This window comes from Notechis scutatus, chromosome 5, assembly GCF_049901735.1.
Source record: "Notechis scutatus isolate UNSWTSFEM ecotype Mainland chromosome 5, rNotScu1.2, whole genome shotgun sequence".
Classification (NCBI taxonomy): Eukaryota; Metazoa; Chordata; class Lepidosauria; order Squamata; family Elapidae; genus Notechis; species Notechis scutatus.
This window is the reverse complement of record NC_142013.1, coordinates 91,031,768-91,050,536: the sequence shown is the minus strand read 5'-3', so window position 1 is coordinate 91,050,536 and position 18,769 is coordinate 91,031,768. Positions and strand designations below refer to the sequence as shown.

Sequence of the window (18,769 nt, the reverse complement as noted above, 5' to 3'; positions counted from 1 at the left end):
TAAATTTAAAGTTCAAAATATTCACACCAGAACTCATATTAAAAAAATAAAGAACACCAGCCCCATGCTTATCCCATGTCACAATATTATAAATCAATTGCTGCTTACCTGAAATTCCTCTTTTACTGCTTGCAGATTGTAGGTAAAGAACTTTTGATAATGCTGAAAGAGTAGAGCCAGCAGTAGCGAGAAGATGCTTGGTATTATTAATAGACCCTTTGAGAGAGGTGCTTTATCTTCAAAAGAAAACAAAATACACACATATCCAATAAAGTTATGGTGAGGATTCTTAAAACAATTTAAAAAAGCAATCAAGTACTAATTTTTTTTAAAAAAAATATGTTTACAATTAAATCTATTACACTACTAAAAGAACTTTCCACCTCATATTATCCGAATTTTGGTTCAAGTTACGAAAACAAAACCAACTAGGTGCATGCAGGAACCACCTAATTCATTTCAAATGCTCAAACTAAGCCAGAAAATGATGCAGCACTTTGGCTTTGTCTGGGAAAATTCAGTCCAACCTGGTGCCTGAATCCAGAGAGTCTGCAAGAAACAAAATTCCAGTCTCCTATAGAAATGCCCTGGAAATATAAAAACATTCTCTTCCTTTTCTTCGATTAGAAGAAATCAGATTGAAATACACAAGCAAGTTAGAGCTTTGTAAAGTGTACTAACAAAATACCTGATGTACTTCTAAATTTTGATTTAAAGGAAAATAAATTGCTTACAATATTGTTATTCTCAGATAGATGATTACTCAATGTTCTTAGCATAAGCATTGGGGTGAGTGAGTGTTCAGCCCAACAGCACAGAGATCACAGAATAGAAACAGAAGAAACCTTACTATCAAAGAGTGTTCTACTATACAGGGGTCTTCAAACTTGACAGCTTTAAGACTTGTGGACTTCAACTCCCAGAATTCCTCCTCCAGTCATGTTAGCTCAGGAATTCTGGGAGTTGAAGTCCACAAGTCTTAAACTTGCTAAGTTTGAAGACCCTTGTACTATAAGGATGGATTTCTATTCTTTCTGTAAGATAAATGAATTGTTAGGTGAAATCAACACGAGATCTGGAAAAAAACAAGATGGAATTAAGGGGAGAGGGGGGAAAAGGACATTTACAATGCAGTAAATGGTATGTTGTCCTTTCTTCCCAAATGACTTCACTACCCATCTGAGATGCTGTAATTTGAATAAGGCAGATTGCTTGTAAGGCAAGGAAGGGATCTGATAGCAAGATCTCTATTGTCTTTCCAAATATACCACTAGTCATTAAGGGAGGAATAAGTTACTTGTGGAAGTCAATGTGTTTAGGATTTTGAGAACATGTTTTGGGAGCTCTTGCAAAATAACTGCCAGGGAAGATTCACCTAATCATAAAATCACTGGGATTGTTCCTTGCTATGCTGTTAAGAAACACTGAAGGTTCCCTATCACTCCTCTAAGTTGTTTTGTTTTCATTTTTCTTGATTAGTGGCATTCCTTTGGGCAAAGCACTGGGTTATAGCCAGCTACCATTTCCATTTGTTAAGAATGCCTGGAAAGTTCCTTTGTGGCTTGGGGCATTTTTATATATAATGAATACTTCAGCTTCCTTTTTTATAATTAACTGGGAAGAAAAAGTAGCTTATGGGATTTACATCTAATCATAGACTTAATGTGGAAGGTGAGAATGATAAATATTCATATTAATTTCTACCATGAGTGCAATATTTCCAGGTTAATTTTACTGCTTTGTTTATGCATACCTTATGCTCTACCTATTACAATGCTGTGGTTCTTATCTGGTGTTTTATTTCCTGTTACTTTATTAAAACAATTGTTAATAGTTTGTACACAGAAATATAGATGTATTTAATAATTTACCCAAAATTCTGCAATTTAACATTCTGATTGTTATATTCTAATCTCTTTTGCATACATTCCACATTCTACCCACTGAATAACTCAAATTCAGCTGTCATATAAATGAAAGGGGCATGAATTCCATTTTAGAATAACACTATTCCACTGTATAAATTAAACAACTGAATTAAAGGGAGATTGTCCTTCTGTTATACACTCTCAAGATTAGAAAAACGTTTTGAAGTATGAGTACATGCCATTTAAAAAGATTTAAGAACTATTGAAATATATATATATATTGATTTCCTAGAATGGTATAAAAATGACAGTCTGCTAGAAAAATACTATTTAAACAATGCCTCTTAAAACTGCTTCAATGTTAACAGTTCCAAGAGGGGGGGAAACATTTCCTCCTCTATTTAAGAAAGGATGTTTTTATATTAAGAGATGTTAATGGATAAACTCTACTTGAAAACAATGTGTAAAGCAAATTATTCTTATTTTGCCCTTAGTGTAGGTGTATCAAACTCGTGACATGTCATCACATGATATATCGCAATTTTTTTCCCGTTCACTAAAATGGGTGGGTGTGGCCAGTGCATGACGCATCTGGCCTGCGGGCCACAAGCTTGACACCCCTGCCTTAGTGCAACACATGAATTAAGCTTTGTACATTTTTTAACAAATCAGGATTAAAGCAAGCTCTGCTTAAGGATATGAACATAGACATAGTGAATTGGTATCCTCATATAATGTTATTTGCATCAACAAGCATTTTCTGTAAAATCACATTAGCATCATATATTAATATTTCTTTCATATCTTCATTATTTTTTTTAATCTGGTCTAATTTAGATCACTATAAATATACTATAAGCACTGGGCTCATATACAATTCACTAACCATGCAGAAAACTTGAAGACATTCTATTCAGTAAACCACGTTGTTATGTGAACATTATGGTTTATTTTAGCTCAAGATAATTATCAAAAAAGGAAATATCAAACTGACCATTGCTAAGTTCAACTAATTACCATATTGTAGAAATATAGTTGTTCTTTTTGTACAGAACACTCAGGTTCTAGTTTTTAACTTACATTGTTAGCCACTTTGCACTTGTGCTTAATTTACCTGGAGAACTAACTGAACAGTTCACAACCAGCTCAAAGTTACTAGGTTCCTGCATTGTACAATACCATTTAATTGGGGAAAGGTATTAGAACAATTTCTCACCTGAACTGGCATGTTTCTATATTTGTTCAACATGTTGGGCTAGAAATAGTCCAGTAAAAGGTGTTGTGCAATTGTATCTAGTGAGTCATGGAAATGTAAGCACAGATTTGATTCACACACCACATTAAACTTTAAAATAGTTAATCTGGTTTTGTGGCTTAATGTTTTGTGAACCCTGTCACTGTGGTTTCTAAACCATGGTGCATGGTTTAATGTACTTATGCAAACATAGCAACTTACAGTGGCTTAAAACCATTCACTAGGTAATTTAATTAGGTCACAGTTAAAATTTATTTTAATCCCTGCTGGCCCAATCCTATGCATTATTGTTTGGAATAAGTTTATTCAATATAATTTATATCTGGAGGGGGGGAACAGTAGTGTTGGTAATGAAAAGCTGGACTTTGGTATCAATGGGATGCTTTATTCTGTATGAGTTTACACTCTCCAAGCAGAAGCAAGTTTGCAGTTTGAATGTACTCCCTGATCCCAGCTGTAACTGGACTTTCAAGTAGCAGCTGTGGTGAGGACCATGTTTACACAACTATGATCAGAATGCCAACTGCAAACTTTCCCGAACCAGCCAGATTTAACAGCAGTTATCCAGCCCTTATTACCACCCAACCTGATTATAGCAATGCACGTGGGGCTTCCCTCGAAGTGGATCCAGAAAATACAACTTGTGCAAAATTCAACTTCTAGGTTGATGACAGATACAGTATATAGGAAGCATCATGATACCATATGAAAGATCTGTTCTAGTAGCCAGTTGTCTAGTGATTATAATTCAAAGTATCCATATTGCTCTATAAGGCCCGACTTTACAGCTTAGGGACTGCTTATCTCTCCTACTAAAAAACTACTAGTAAAAGTGAAGATATCTTTGTTATTGGAAATTCCATTATTGGTATGCAAGAATAGGTTTGCATTTAGCAAGCTGACTAGGGAATTCTGGGTGTTGAACTTCACAGCTCTTAAAATTGCTAAGGTTGAGAAACCCTTATGGCCACCCACTTGACTGTCAAAATTAGAAAGTTGAGGAAACCACATCTCTTCCACCAAGTGTTTGTTACTTAAATGTTAGGTTTTAATTCTAACTGTTCTGTTTACATTTTGCACCTTTTCCTGTTGCAGGCCACCTGGATGGTAACAGAATGAAAAAATGGAGCACAGGTAGTCCTTGACTTACAACAGTTTATTTAGCAACTGTTTATCAGTACCTTATTAAGATGTGAAAAGATGTGAAATTGCAATGCCTCATTCAGATATATAATAACATATTACAGTACAATCCATCTCTTGTGTATTACACTCGGCAAAGCATCACGGTCAGTGTTGGATGTATATTTTGTGTATATTCGTAGATATTGTACTCTCTAACTGCAAATGGAGATGCAGGTACTCTATTTTTCTTATCTTCATCTTTAAGTGCTCTGGTTTTATTGTATTGCAAACAGTTGCTGGGGTGCATCCACAGTTTCGTTGTACTTGTACAATGACAATAAAGCTGTTGTTGTTCCTCCTCCTCCTCTTCTTCTTCTTCTCCTTCTTTTCTTCTTCTTCTTTGTTTAGCAACCGTTCAAAGTTACAACAGCACTGAAAAAAGTGGCTTGACCCCTTTTCTCACTTATGACAGTTGCAGCATCCCCACGGGCATGTGATCACAACTTAAGATGCTTGGCAACTGATTCATATTTATGATAATTGCTATGTCCCAGGGTCCTATCATCAACTCTTGCAACCTTCTGACAAGCAGTCAATAGGGAAGCCAGATTCACTTAACAACTGTGGCAAGAAAAGTTGTAAAATGGGGGCAAAGCTGACTTGACACATATCTCACTCAGCAACTTAAATGTTGGGCTCACTTGTGGTTGTTAAGTCGTGAAGTACCTATAATATAAATCCAATTATAAAGAAAAAGATAAGGAGCTATGTTTCTCTTCATTTACAAGATTGTAGGGTACATTGGAGGTGGTGACACTTTGAGGGCTGTATGCAACAGAATTTCATTTTAATGTATGCCAATTAATGTGCATTCAAAGTGACAATGAAGTTATTCTGAGATTCACCCTGGGGGAAGACACCAAGCAAAATCTTCGCTGAAAGCATACATCAAAGCAGCACTGGCTAGAAAGGAGAGCGCTGCTTCACCTCTATTCAGGTTAATTTAACCCAGGGGGAGGGGGGGTTTCTCCAAACTTGGCAACTTTTAAGACTTGTACACTTCAACTCCCAGAATGCCACAGCCATTTTGAAGACCCCCCTTATTTAACTGAGTCGCAAGAGCCGCTCGAGATATTCCCGAAGTCAGAGATCTCCAACCTTTGCAACGTAAAGACTTCAACTCCCAGAATTCCCCAGCCAGCCAGCACGGTATCCAACCTGCAGCATGGCTGGCTGGAGGAATTCTGGGAGTTGAAGTCCATAAGTCTTAAAGTTGCCAAGGTTGGGGACCCCTACCCTAAGCCGATATGACTTTAAAGCCACGTTCCTCCCCTGGCTGGCAAGAGGCGCCCCCGCTCGGGCCGGGAAAGAGCACCGGGGTGGAGGTTCAGCCCCTGAAGGGAGAGGCCGTTCCCACAGCTAAGCAGGAAGGCAAGGAGTCGCCTCACCGCGCCGCTCGGCTCCCGACCTTTTGCCCTGTGGAGCGGCCCCTCCTCCCGGGCGGGGGAGGCGCGTGGATACTTACACAGCCCGCTGGAGCCCGTGCTGGTGAACATGGTCCCTGGCGGGGAGGGGGGCAAATGGTTGCCCTGGCGATGCGCCTGGCCTCGGGAAAGCCGCCGCTCCGCTGATTTCCCAGCCCCCCTCCGGAGGCCGAGCAGCCTCGGAGACGGCCGGGCCGGGAGCTCCTCCTAAGGCGGCCGGGATGGGTCAAAGCCGGCAGGGCAGGGAGAGCCCCGCACAGCGCCCCCTGCCGGAGCCTCCGTTTCCTCTTCTTCCCGGACGGGCGAGGTCGCGGTTTCTCTCGGTCCTTGCACGTCTCCGTCTAAATAGGCCTCTGCCTCTTTGGGGTGGGCGGCTCGGATTGAAGTCAACCTAGCTGAGCGCGATAGGAGTCCCGGCCTGCTTGGAAATGCACAGGGGAGCATCCCGTCGAGTGGCCCCGGTGACTCTGCAGTCGCGCCCATGGACGTTTCCTTGGCATTGGCAGCGCTGCGGAAGGGCCGGCTGGGGTTTCCCTTCTGTTTTGTTTGACTTCCCCGTCCAGCCTACGTGCTTGGGGTTTCCCTAGATTCGAGGAGTCGCCCCTTGTTGACCCTGCATATAGTATTCAAGGTCAGCGGGATGCTGCCATCTGCTGCGGAACTGCAGCCTTGGAAGTTAAGGTGCAACCTCGGTGCGTATTTGCAGAGAAAATCTCAACCGTGGAAGTGGTTGCAAGGGTCCTTTGGGTGCAGCCGGGGAATTCTGGGAATTGAGGGTCACCTGCCTTGACAGGTGTCACCTGTCTGATGTTCACTTGTCTGAAATGATATAAAGATCTGCTGCTTGAGCAGGGGGCTGGACTAGAAGACCTCCAAGGCCCCGTCCAGCTCTATTCTGATTCTGTCTTAAAGTTGCCAAGGTTGAGAAATGCTGGTGTAAACTACAGGGAGTCTCAGCTTACGACTGCAATTGAGCCCAAAATTTCTGTTGGTAAGTGAGACATGGGTTAAGGGAGTTATGCCCCATTTTTACGACCTTTCTGGCCACAGTTGCTAAGTGAATCACTGAAGTTGTTAAGTTAGTAACCCAGTTGTTAAGTGAATCTGGCATCCCCATTGACATTGCTTGTCAGAAGAAAGCAAAAGGGGATCATATGACCTTGGTACACAGGAACAGTCCTAAGTGTGAACCAGTTGTCAAGCACGGTTGACAGTTGTCAAATAAGGACTCAGATTATGCTGACTCTGTAAATTGCTTAGAGAGGGCTGTAAAGCACTGTAAAGCGGCATATAAGTCTAAGCGCTATTGCTATCTAATTTTGATCACATGACCATAGGAATGCTGGAAAGGTTATAACTGAAAAATAGTCATAAGTCACTTTATTCAGTGCCGTTGTTACTTTGGTCACTAAATGAACAGTTGTAAGTTGAGGGCTACTTGTACAGGGCTTAATCACTTAGTATGTTATGTAAAGCCTGTAGCTCTTGAGCTTCTGAAATGTGCTTATGGATGAAAAGGAGATTCCTATCCGTGTTAATAATTAGGAGGAAGGGAAACACAGATTAATCAAACTGGGCTGCAAAATGGCATTTGTTTCCTGTGTCTCAATAAAGAGTTGAAATCATCACATGCACACATTTTCATGCCTCCCATTTTTAATGGTAAACGTATATGCAGTTTGCCTTCTTTTAAGCTGTCATAGCAGGGCAATACAGATATTATGACATGTATGGGGGCATGGTATAATACAAAAGGGCTCCCTCTTTCTTAGGACTCCATTGTTCTATGTTAAAAACCAACGTAGAAAAGACATCTAAACTGGTAAAATTAATGCATGCCTCAAAGAAAAGTAAAACTGTTAATCATTGGAATGAAATAGGATAATTGCAACAATTATTTGTAACAACTCACTGTAATATGAATTAAGGACAAAATCCTGCCTACCTATCAAGGCGGTTTTATGGGAGCCAGCTCCTGTGTAATTTAGGCCACTGGGGGCTTTTCTGGACACAGAGCTAAATCTGGCTAAATGAGTTAGGATTTAAGAATAACGAGTGAAATCAAATCCTTCTTTGCCATTAATTTATGACAGGCTATGCACATTACTCAGATTTCCTTGGAGGAGGAATTGTATATTAGTAATGGATGATAATAATGGTGGCTATATTATAGAGTTTGAGATAAATATTGAAACTATATATATATATATATATATATATATATATATATATATATATATATATATATATCTTTGTTATTCGGTTTTCTCCACGTAAGATTGGAAGTATCTGGCACGTTTGATGAAGTCTCACTCATCATCTTCAGGCTTGTCTTCAGCTCTGTGCTTCTCAGAATGAAGCACAGAGCTGAAGACAGAAGCCTGAAGATGATGAATGAGACTTCATCGAAACGTTGCTCTAGATACTTCCAATCTTACGCGGGAGAAAACCCGAATAACCAAAGATCCACATACAAATACCCGAGAACCTCAGAAAACAAATATATATATATATATATATATATATATATATATATATATATATATATATATATATATATATATATATATATATTACAATATAAATGCAATATTTTAATAATAGTATCCTTATAATACTAGACTATGACCTAAATAAAATTGTAGACCATGTCATTGGTAATAATTCTCTGCATGCTTGAGCTGAGTGTATCTATATACATGTCATACAATGCATGGATAATTCAGCCTGTGAGCCAGTACACTTTACTGTTACATTTTCAGGGATATCCTGTGACACGGACTTGCAGGTGAAAATGAGCCCTTTCAGTCATGAAAGCAATAAAATGCCATATAATGCAGATAATTGTGCAAAGGAGGTGGGTAGCCTGATGATCTTCTAGGATGAATTCAGTGTTAACTGAGTTTCCTACTATTTCCTTTTTATTGAGAATGTTTCAATCAGAATAGAGCTGGAAGGGACTGTGGAGGTCTTCTACTCCAACTCCATGTTTAAGCAAGAGACCCTATACCATTCCATGTTAAGGACTACTACATACAAGCAAATATTATTGAACAAGACACTTGTTTCTATTCCAGCTATCTCCAAGACATCTTGGAGTTGACAATAGCTTAGTAACTGTTAAGAATAGCATGTCAAGACACAAGGCCTCTTTCTATAACTGATATCAGCATGTGCCCTTTCAAATTCGTTACTCACAGACACAATTTTCAGAACTCTTTCTGGTTCTAGGTTCATCCTCTTCACAGCTGCATCTCATAAATGGGCATGCTTTATACCTTGCTGCCATTAGAAGACAAGAAGATGAAAAAAATAACATTAAATTCATCAGTCTGGAACCCACACTACGTATCTGATATTAGCACAATTGAGAAAGTCCAGAAATATTTCACAAGAAGAGTTCTCCACTCCTCTACTCGCTGTAGAATACCTTATGCCACCAGACTTGAAATTCTAGAACTAGAAAACCTTGAATTACGCCGTCTTCGGTCTGACTTAAGCATGGTATACAAAATCATACATTGCAATGTCCTACCTGTCAATGAATACTTCAGCTTCAACCATAACAACACAAGAGCACACAATAGATACAAACTCAAAGTAAACCGCACCAAACTTGATTGCAGGAAATACGACTTCAGCAATAGAGTGGTCAATGTCTGGAATACTCTACCCGACTCTGTAGTTTCTTCCCCAAACCCCAAAAACTTTAACCTTAGACTGTCTACTATTGACCTCACCCCTTTCCTAAGAGGTCTGTAGGGGGCGTGCATAAGCGCACCAACGTGCCTACCGTCCCTGTCCTATTGTTTCTCTTATTCTTTTATTTTTCTTATATGTACCCATTTCATGTATTCACAACTATGTATACACTTATACTTATTATCTTGTAAACAATTGGCAAATCAAATAAATAAATAAAATAAATAAATAAATAAATATTACTGGCGCTTCCTTTTTGTAAACTCCTGACCTTTGGAGGCTGAGCACAGCCTCAAACACAGCATCCAAACAATAGCCCTTTCCAGGGATGCAATCAGCTGGCTACAGATGTTTATGAATAGCTGTTCAGAGGCTTTCAGAAAACAAAAAGCCAATACTTTTCAGTACAATGGCCCAAGCAAAAGAGGCTTTATAGTAGCCTGTTGATTTGTTTCTAAACCACATATAATTGCAATGATGGAGGCTGCCATTGTGTTGTGCATAGTAATCGTACTACAGAGAGGCTTAGTATTTAGATCTTGCTTCCTCAAGTTCTTAAAGCAATGGCTATAGCTGATGATAAGATACTATAATTAACAATTTTTCAAAAGATTTTTCAGTCATGTCTCATTTCACTACTGAAATTCTCCTGTACTTGTTACATTATAAAATCAGGAATTGCAGTGGTGCTTAAAGAGCTTAATAGTTGACCAACTGCAAACATGCAATGCTTAACTCTGGCTGAGTTTCTGGCATAGTTTGAAAATATTCATACCACATGGTAAGTTGTTCAGTTTTGATAATGAGAATGCCTTTGTTTTATCCCCTTACACTATGCAGCTGTTTAATCACAACTCAAGGCTTTGTTGAAAATAAATATGTTTCCTAAACGTTGTGTCTGATTCTTTATATTTAAACTATAGGATACCTTATTATGGCATTCCACTTGTATTCCCCTTTTTTTTTATTCTGTCAGCCATTGAAAAGGGTGTTTTTGTAGGCTGTGCTATCTATATATATAAGAGAAAAAAAATGATTTGCCAAACCACCCAAGAGGATGGAAATTATAAAAAGAAAAATTTTAAACCTTCAAACATGGATTGTTCTCCTTTGAATAGCAGTTTTGGGTTGCTTCTTCACTGTTCACTTTGCCTGGATTTTAGATCACAAGGGGGAGATCTATGTTGCTTAAGTTTATTAATTATTTGTTTTTATCCCACAAATTATTATTGGTGGAAAACCTATTTCATTAATATTGAAATTCAAAAGTTTGTCTCTTAGGTAAAAAAGAAAAGCAATAATAATAATAAAGGTCCCAGGATATTTGTTTACTTTGGAAGTTGCATTTACCATTCTTTAATAAACATTTGTATTAGCAGACTTGGCACAACATACAGCTGGACTTATGCCAAGTGCTAATACAGCTAACATAGTTCCAGTTTGTACAAGTTGTTTGCATGCTTAAAACATCACAATCTGTTACCGAAGAACCTGGAAGCGATATTATGCACTAATTTGCACTGGGACAAAGATGTTAAAAAATCAGAGAAACATAGCTAATTCCATTGTTTGGTTGAAAGGAAAAGTTACCCAGGCAAATCAGTGATTGGACAAATCCAAGAGGTTAATATAGTTGTGATGAAGAGGTCAGAATATTCCCATCCCTCTCAGGGTACCTTTATTCTGTCCACAGTTTTAAGTTTTATATTTTTAAACTTTTAAGACATCTATTTGCAACAGTCATGTGCAGTTAGTTCTTCAATTTCATCTAAGGAGTCAGTGGTTCATGCAACCCATTTAACTTCATTAAATTAACTATGGCTTGTGGGATGAACACGATTAGCTGTGTTATAAACTAATCAGAAAAACTGGGTTTTTGTATAACATATATGGCTACAAAAAAAGTGATGGCAAACATATGTCACGCATGTCAAAGATGACATGGCATGACATTTAGATGACACACCAACTTTCACCAGTACCTGACAACTATTCTTGAAAACACACCCTGTTCTCACATATTTTGGGGGACGGTAGAGGCTGCGTGCGAATGGGTTGTGCTCTTGTGTGAGTTCTGGACCTCCAAAAATAGAACAGGGTGTGCTTTTGTATGGTTTTGGAGGCTGCAGATGCCACAGAAAAATGTTCTCCAAAGCTGCTTCAAGAATGAAGGCCTTATGCCACTCTTAAGTTGTCTTAGGTAGGCCCCAGGACGGGGGAGTGTGGGTCAACAGAAAGAGAACTTTGCCTGAAGGTAATATGATTGGACCACATATATTTAAAATAAATTAAAATGTAAAGAATTATTTCTCTTTTGTTCATGGGAGGGGATGGTAACACGCCAGCAGAGTCAAGATAGGCGTTTCCTCAATTTTTGATGCACTGAACTCAAAGTTTTGCCGTCACTGGCTCAAATGTGGATGATTAGTTTATGGATTACCACAATTTGGTGAACCCAAGCTATTAGCCAGTAAAGGTTAAATGACTTATGAAAAAGTGGACTAGGTTGAGAACAATTTATCTGTGTATTACTGCCAGCATTACACTAAGGGCAACATCCTGTGTATTTTACCACACTCAAGTATTGCAAGAATGTGTTGTTCACATGCAAGTAAAGTATTTCATATACGCCTAGCAAGAAAACAGGTATGCAAACCGACATTTCTTCTATTTCTGTTAAGTTTTGGTGGAGACAGGGATGGTCCAGAACAAGATTATCAAGAAATTAATTGGGACACAATACAAAATGTAGTAATACAGTTATGATGTAACATCTCAGAATAGAGATTCAAAAGGCCACATGGGGAAAGAATGAAAAAAAGAGAGAAACAAGTAGGGACAAAGAGGTGAATGAATAGATTCCTTTCTAGTACCAGGAATGTGACAAATATGGGAGTCAGTGCAGTATGATGGTTAACTGATTTGGATTGGAGAGATCTGGGATCAACATGGATCTTATTGAATGACTTTTACAACCCTTTCAGCCATATCTAACTCACTAGAACACTTGCTGAGATGAACTTAGTAGACTACTACCAGCCTAAGTATACCTCCTGACATATAAATGCAATAAAGAAATTATACATAAATATGAATAAAAAGGAGAGAGAGTCGGAAGAGACCCTTCAAACTTGTCATATTTAATCTAGAATTCCAAAGCCTCTTTGAGGTGACTTTTTCATCAAGTATTAGATGGAATTCGCAGGGAAATTTGCCTAAAACCCTTTTAGGCTCATCTTAGGCAATTTTCCTCAAGTGGATGCTCTCAAATATTTGGATCAACAATGTAAGGAAAGTCATGGCAAACTTGTGAGCCTCATTCTACTATAAACTCCAGTTATTTCATGGTCCTGTGTGTTGTGCTAACCCAGAAAAGAGCTAAATGACCACAAATAAGCTGCTGGCTTGGAAATGTATGTGTTTTCAATATCTCTTGAATCTGATGCATTCCAAAATGACATTGGCACCTTGGCTAATAATAATGAAGGATAGATATGACTAGTATGAATATTCTCCGGGAAGTCTCTGTCGGAGTGGTTCAATTATTAACTTTTTCATCCAGATAAACATTTTAAAAATGATTGTTGGAAACACTAAATTTTGGATGTGCAAAATGAGGAGAATAAAGACACATAACCAATCACTCTGCAAATTTTTCAAACCCATTTTCATCTAACATTGTCATTGTTCACTGCGTTGCATCGTATGTATGTATTTACCAGGTTCTATGAGGCTCCAGATGAAGCTTTTCTGAGTGCAGATCATTAAGGAGCCTGTTTGGTTTAGTGCAGTGGTTCCCCAACTTTTTCGGTCCATTGCCCCCTTGGTGCTACAAACTCATCCTCAGTGCCGCCCACCCAGGGGTGGGATTCAAATTTCTGTGGGTGTGGCCTAATTTGAAGGTGTGGTTTGCTGGTCACATGACAGTAGGCGTGGCTTGCTGGTCATGTGACTGGGTGGGCGTGGCCAGGTGACTGGCAAACCAAATACAAGTGGTCCTCACTTAATGACCGGTTGTTTAGAAAGTGTTCTAATTTATGACTGGCCTCCCCTGAGCTACTTGACCAGTTTTTGGAGTTTTGACAGCTTTAGATCAGGGGTCTAAATCCCACCCCTGCCTGTGTGTATGAGAGAGAGGGAGAGAGAGAGGTTGGATCAGATCTCTCTCTTTCTCTCTCGCACCAATGCTAGAAAGCCACCATCAGTCAAAATTCATATTAGTGGTCTCCGGGATTTAAAATTATGAGTTTGGTGGTCCCTGAGGTCCAAAAGTTTGGCAACCCCTGATCCAAAGGGATGAGCCTGAGAGAGGGAAAAAGAGAGAGAAAAGAAAGAGAGAAAGAGAGGAAGAAAATAAAGAGAAAAGGGAAAGAAAGAAAAAGGGACAAAGAAAGAGGGGGGTGGGTGGAAGGAAGGGACAGAAAGAAAAAGAAATAAAAAAGGAGGGAGGGAGGGAGGAGAAAGATAATGAGATATCTATTCTAGTCCAATCACCTGCTCCAGCAGGGTTAGAAGGGAGTGTGTGTGTGTGTGTGTGTGTGTGTGTTCTTGTAATTTACCAGTACATTTTGGTTTTGCCTTCTTCAGAAGTGGCACTGTAATACATTGGGGAAAAGTAATTTTTAGGGTGGAGATCTGGTCCAATGGATCCTGTTTAAAGCCTCAACAAAATGTGAGAGCTTCCTGATAGTCTTGACCATTTTTCATTCACAAAACCTTTAATAGAAGCCAAAGAGGTTTCAATGTGCTGGCAAAGATGTTTCAATGTGGAAAAGGGCCTCAGTCTAAACTAGGCCTCATTCAATCTGATGCATCAGGTCTCTCTCTTTCTCTCTCTCTCTCTCTCTCTCTCCCTCCTTCCCTCCCTCCCTCTCAGACTGACTTTGCTCTACTTTCCCGATGTGCCTGCGGGGCCGGCGCTTCGAACATGGATGGATGGATGGAGAGAGGGAGACAGAGAGAGAAAGAGAGAGAGAGAGAGAGAGAGGCAGGGAGGCAGGCAGGCAGGCAGGCAGGTAGGTAGGTAGGTAGGCAGGAAGGCAGGAAGGCAAATAGACAGACCTTTTGGATGGATGGATGGATGGACGGACGGACGGACAGACAGACAGAATGCGACAGCAGTGACACTTTGGGAAAGCGGTGGCAGTGGCTTTTCCCAATGTGCTGCCGCATTCGAGGCACCAGTTCTGGAGCATTAGTACAGTCAATGGGTGAACCTGCAGGGCCAGCCTCTCGAACCCCACCCTGCCACCTCTTAGCGTCCCCAAGGGTGCCGGCAGAGGGGAGCTAAGAGGCAGCAGGGGGGAGTTTGAGGCGCCGGCCGGCCCTGCAGTTTCACCCATTGACTAGCACTGCTCCGGAGCTGGTGCCTCCAATGCGGAAGCGGTGACACATTACATGCCGCAACGGCTGCGTTCGACGCGCTGCCCCCCTGCCGCCTCTTAGCACCCTTCTGCTGGCCCCCTTGGGGATGCTAAGAGGTGGCAGGGGGCGTTTGAGGCGCTGGCCCTGCAGGTTCACCCATTGACTGTAGCACCGCTCCGGAGCCGGTGCCTCAATGGATGAAACTGCAGGGCCGGCTGGCGCCTCAAACACCCCCCTGCTGCCTCTTAGCGCCCCTCTGCCGGCCCCCTTGGGGACACTAAGAGGTGGCAGGGGGATGGTGCATTGAACGCTGCCGCGGCGGCACATAACGTGCCACTGTTTCCGCATTGGAGGCGCTGGCTCCGGAGTGGTGCTACAGTCAATGGGTGAACCTGCAGGATTGGCACCTCGAATGCCCCCCTGCTGCCTCTTAGCGTCCCCAAGGGGGCCAGCAGAGGGGCGCTAAGAGGCAGCAGGGGCGTGGCGCATTGAACGCAGCCGTGGCGGCACGTAATGTGCCACCACTTCCGCATTGGAGGCGCCGGCTCTGGAGCAGTGCTAGTCAATGGGTGAATCTTCAAGGCCGGCACCTCGAACACCCCCCTGCTGCCTCTTAGCGCCCCCTGCCAGCCTCCTTGCCTCTTAGCGCCCCCTAAGGCATCCCACCGCTCCCCAGCGGTAACACCCACTTTGAGAACCACTGGTTTAGTGGCTTAGGCATGAAGCTAAAAACCAGGACAGTAGTTCTAGTCCTACTTCAGATAAAAAACCAGTTGTGTGATCTTCAGCCAATCTCTCTCTCTCTCTCTCTCTCTCTCTCTCTCTCTCTCTCTCTCTCTCTCTCTCTCTCTCTCTTTCTCTCTCCCTCCCTCCCTCCCTCAGACCAAGGAAAAAAGTAAGGGGCAAACCACTTCCAAATATCTTGCTAAGAAAACTGCAGAGACTAATCACAAGGAGTCAAAGTTGACTCAAAAGCACAGAAAAAAATAATAATTAATTTATCAGTATGAAAATCTGCCAATCAGATTACATGATGGGGAAGATGCCAAGTGAATGACAAGCATCAAGCAACATTATCCAAGGTGTTCACAGGTGCTTGGCATCCATAGATCCCTAGGTTCAGTCCTGACATCTCCCAAGTAAGACCAAGAAAGAAAATTTCCAATGCTTCCAATACAGTGCCATATTGTCTGTTGCACCTAGTCTATTGCTCTGAGTTAATATAAAGCATTATTTTTCATTGGGTTTTTTGCACTGGGTGAATGAATATGTTGTCAGTCAAAATTGGCTTATTATAATATGCATGATTCATGAGCTAGATGCTTAGTTAGCTTTTCTTCAGCAAGAGGGGGAGAGGCTATTTAGTCATTGCTAAAAAACGTTGTTCTGAATATAAATTAAGCAAATGAAATAATTCATGAAGCCCAAATGGTGAGAAACAAAAGGAGTAATCATGAGAGACTAGGAGAAGGAATGTAGGAAGTTGGCAAGGTGTGGAGAGTGTGGAGGAGGTGAGGAGGCGAAAAATAACGCTGAGCCTGAAGTTGTGCAAATGGTCTTGCCTTCAATAAGATTGGGGAAAAAAGGAAGGAAAATCAGAAATAATTATATGGGAATAAGAAATGAGGACTTACATTTTAATAGATAATTATTGTTTCTTCAAATTTTTCTTTAAAACCTGCATATCTATGCAGCTGTTCACACTGCAGGCAACTCTTTAACACAATCGACCATAAAAACCAAAATTATCTAATGCCAACTCCTCAATCATGTTTTCCCAAACTCTGGGAGAACAGGTTTTTCATTATGACATTAGGGTGGGAGCTGTTGTGAATCTCTGGGTGGATATCCTTCCAAAGGGTAGGTATTAAATTCCTGGGTCTTATTAGATGTCATGGGAGTCAGAAGATATCCACTCTGCATGATTTTACTGGATGAGCAGAAACAGACTGAGATAAAATGGTCCCTCAAACAGCCAGGACCTATTATGCCATGAAGGGCTTTATGGGGGAGAACCAGCACCTTGAATCACCTGGAAGCTAACTGATGACCAGGGTGCACCACAGCTTCCTTCAAGGCCCAGTTGACTGACCATTCTGAAGGAAGCTGATGCCACCTGCCAGGCAGCCTTAACTGTATTCAGGAGAAACCCAGATCTAGCAAGTAGCTGGTCAAGCTCACAGGCTGGAGGTGCTGGCCAAAGAGTATTTGTTGCATTGGCCTTGCAGCCAATGTAGTCCATTCCTTCCCCAAGTAATCAAGTAATATTAAATCAGGGGCCTGGACAGTTCTCATCATAGGCAATACAATCTGAGAAATAAACCATTTTTTCACCCTTATTGCAACATTGTGATGCTTATATAAATGAATTCTTACTCATGCTTAGCCTGCTTACCACAAAGTTCTTCAGAAATAGATCCAGAGGCTGCCTAATTAATCTTTCCAAGGGATGCTATAATGATTTTGTCTCTGCCTGAATGACTGTAATCTCATGTATTGCCTTGCCTTTTAACTGTCTCCTTATAATGGTGCTACCTGCTACCTTCTCTTGGATGAATCTTCCCACAATTCAATTTGGCACATCGATGAAAGAATTTGACATTAGGCCTGAAGCTACTTCAGTTGCCTGAAGTAGTTATGGCTGCAAGCAGGAGAAAACAGACAAGAGATTTGCTGCCCTAAATTGCCTATATATGTGTCATCTGTGTCATCTGAAAGTACGGTGCTAATTGGAATTCTTGTGTTATTATAACATTTTCTTTCCTTCTAAAAATAGTATTAACTGGAGGTCTGGTATTTTTGGTTCTTGGATTAATATTTTTTAATCCGAAAGACAGGGAGGACTGGCATAATTCTTTTGGACGGTACATTGAGTGATAGACTAAGATTGTTTCTGCAAAAAGAGGATTGATAGAGAGCAAAGTCTGGACCTCTATTTTTGTCAGGCTCCAAAATCCAAGAAAGACACATTGAAATTCTCTAAGTAGTTTCCTTTATTGTTCCTCATTTACAGACACAAACTTTGCCAAACAAAAGCAGACTATTTGCACCATAAAACATACTGTGGGAACTATTAGGGAGAAACTGTCTTTCCCCCTTTTCCTCCCACACAAAATATCTAAAGTGTGATGTTTCTTGCTCCTTTGGAATGCACTTGCTCCCTCCTGGGAAGCCACACAACATTCCATCACAATTTCCCCAAATACATTATCATGTTTACAAATTTGGAGAAGACTGAAGAGCCACTGAGAGTCAAGCAAGGACCAATGAATTTCTGACCTTTGCAAGTTATGCATTTAATTCAAGGTAAATCAAAGATAATGTCAACATGAGCCCAAAGCCAATACTTTCCAAGGACTATTAGAAAATGCAAGGGGAAGGTTAAATTGATATGGGGTTATTGCTGATGGTGAATTACAGTGGTTCTGTGTGGTCAGTTATTGGACATGCACATAGAATCTAGTGATCAATTGATTCCATCAAGATGACATAGGCTGAGTAGATATGATGAAACTTTTGTGGATTTGCTAGTAGTGCCAGAATCTAGTTGCCAAATTTCACACCTGGACATAACCATAAATCACAGATCTCCTGAACTGAATTCTCAGCAAGTTTCAGCAGAAGATTCATGAAGAAAAAGAAGAGCCTGAAGAATCTCAACAAACCAAAGAAGGCCTAGGAAGCCTTCATTTAGCAGGCAGAGGGAGTTGTCTCAGGAGACTTCAAGAATTGCAGCTGTAGATCCTGATTAAATCTCTAAACCAGGGGGGTCCAACCTTGGCAACTTTAAGACTTCTGGACTTCAACTCCCAGAATTCCTCAGCCAGCAAAGTTAGCAAAGCTGGCTGAGGAATTCTGGGAGTTGAAGTCCAGAAGTCTTAAAGTTGCCAAGGTTGGACCCCCCTGCTCTAAATTAAAGGCACTTGTGGCAGGAGGATTAAAAGGCTAACTGGAACTAAAACATGCACCAT

The 18,769-nt window shown here is 40.8% G+C and overlaps 1 protein-coding gene and 1 long non-coding RNA gene across 4 annotated transcripts in view; one reads left to right on the top strand and one right to left on the bottom strand.

The window, feature by feature from the left end:
• Nucleotides 1-9,023, bottom strand: part of UBAC2 (UBA domain containing 2) — a 95,399-nt gene extending 86,376 nt beyond the window's left edge. For 2 of the 3 annotated variants that reach the window (XM_087967310.1, XM_087967311.1), the window contains exons 1-2: nt 5,774-5,960; nt 109-236 (exon numbers count right to left, since the gene is read on the bottom strand). In XM_087967310.1, the coding sequence (XP_087823436.1) occupies nt 109-236; nt 5,774-5,804 (159 nt within the window). In that variant the 5' untranslated portion in view covers nt 5,805-5,960. Of the gene's footprint in view, nt 1-108; nt 237-5,773; nt 5,961-8,930 lie in introns of those variants that run through there. The other variant, XM_087967309.1, reaches the window with a different exon arrangement.
• Nucleotides 9,024-9,662: 639 nt separating this feature from the next.
• Nucleotides 9,663-10,324, top strand: LOC148130579 (uncharacterized). Its single transcript, XR_015749916.1, has 2 exons — nt 9,663-9,962; nt 10,008-10,324. It is a non-coding gene; the product is annotated as an uncharacterized LOC148130579 (long non-coding RNA).
• Nucleotides 10,325-18,769: the final 8,445 nt, after the last annotated feature.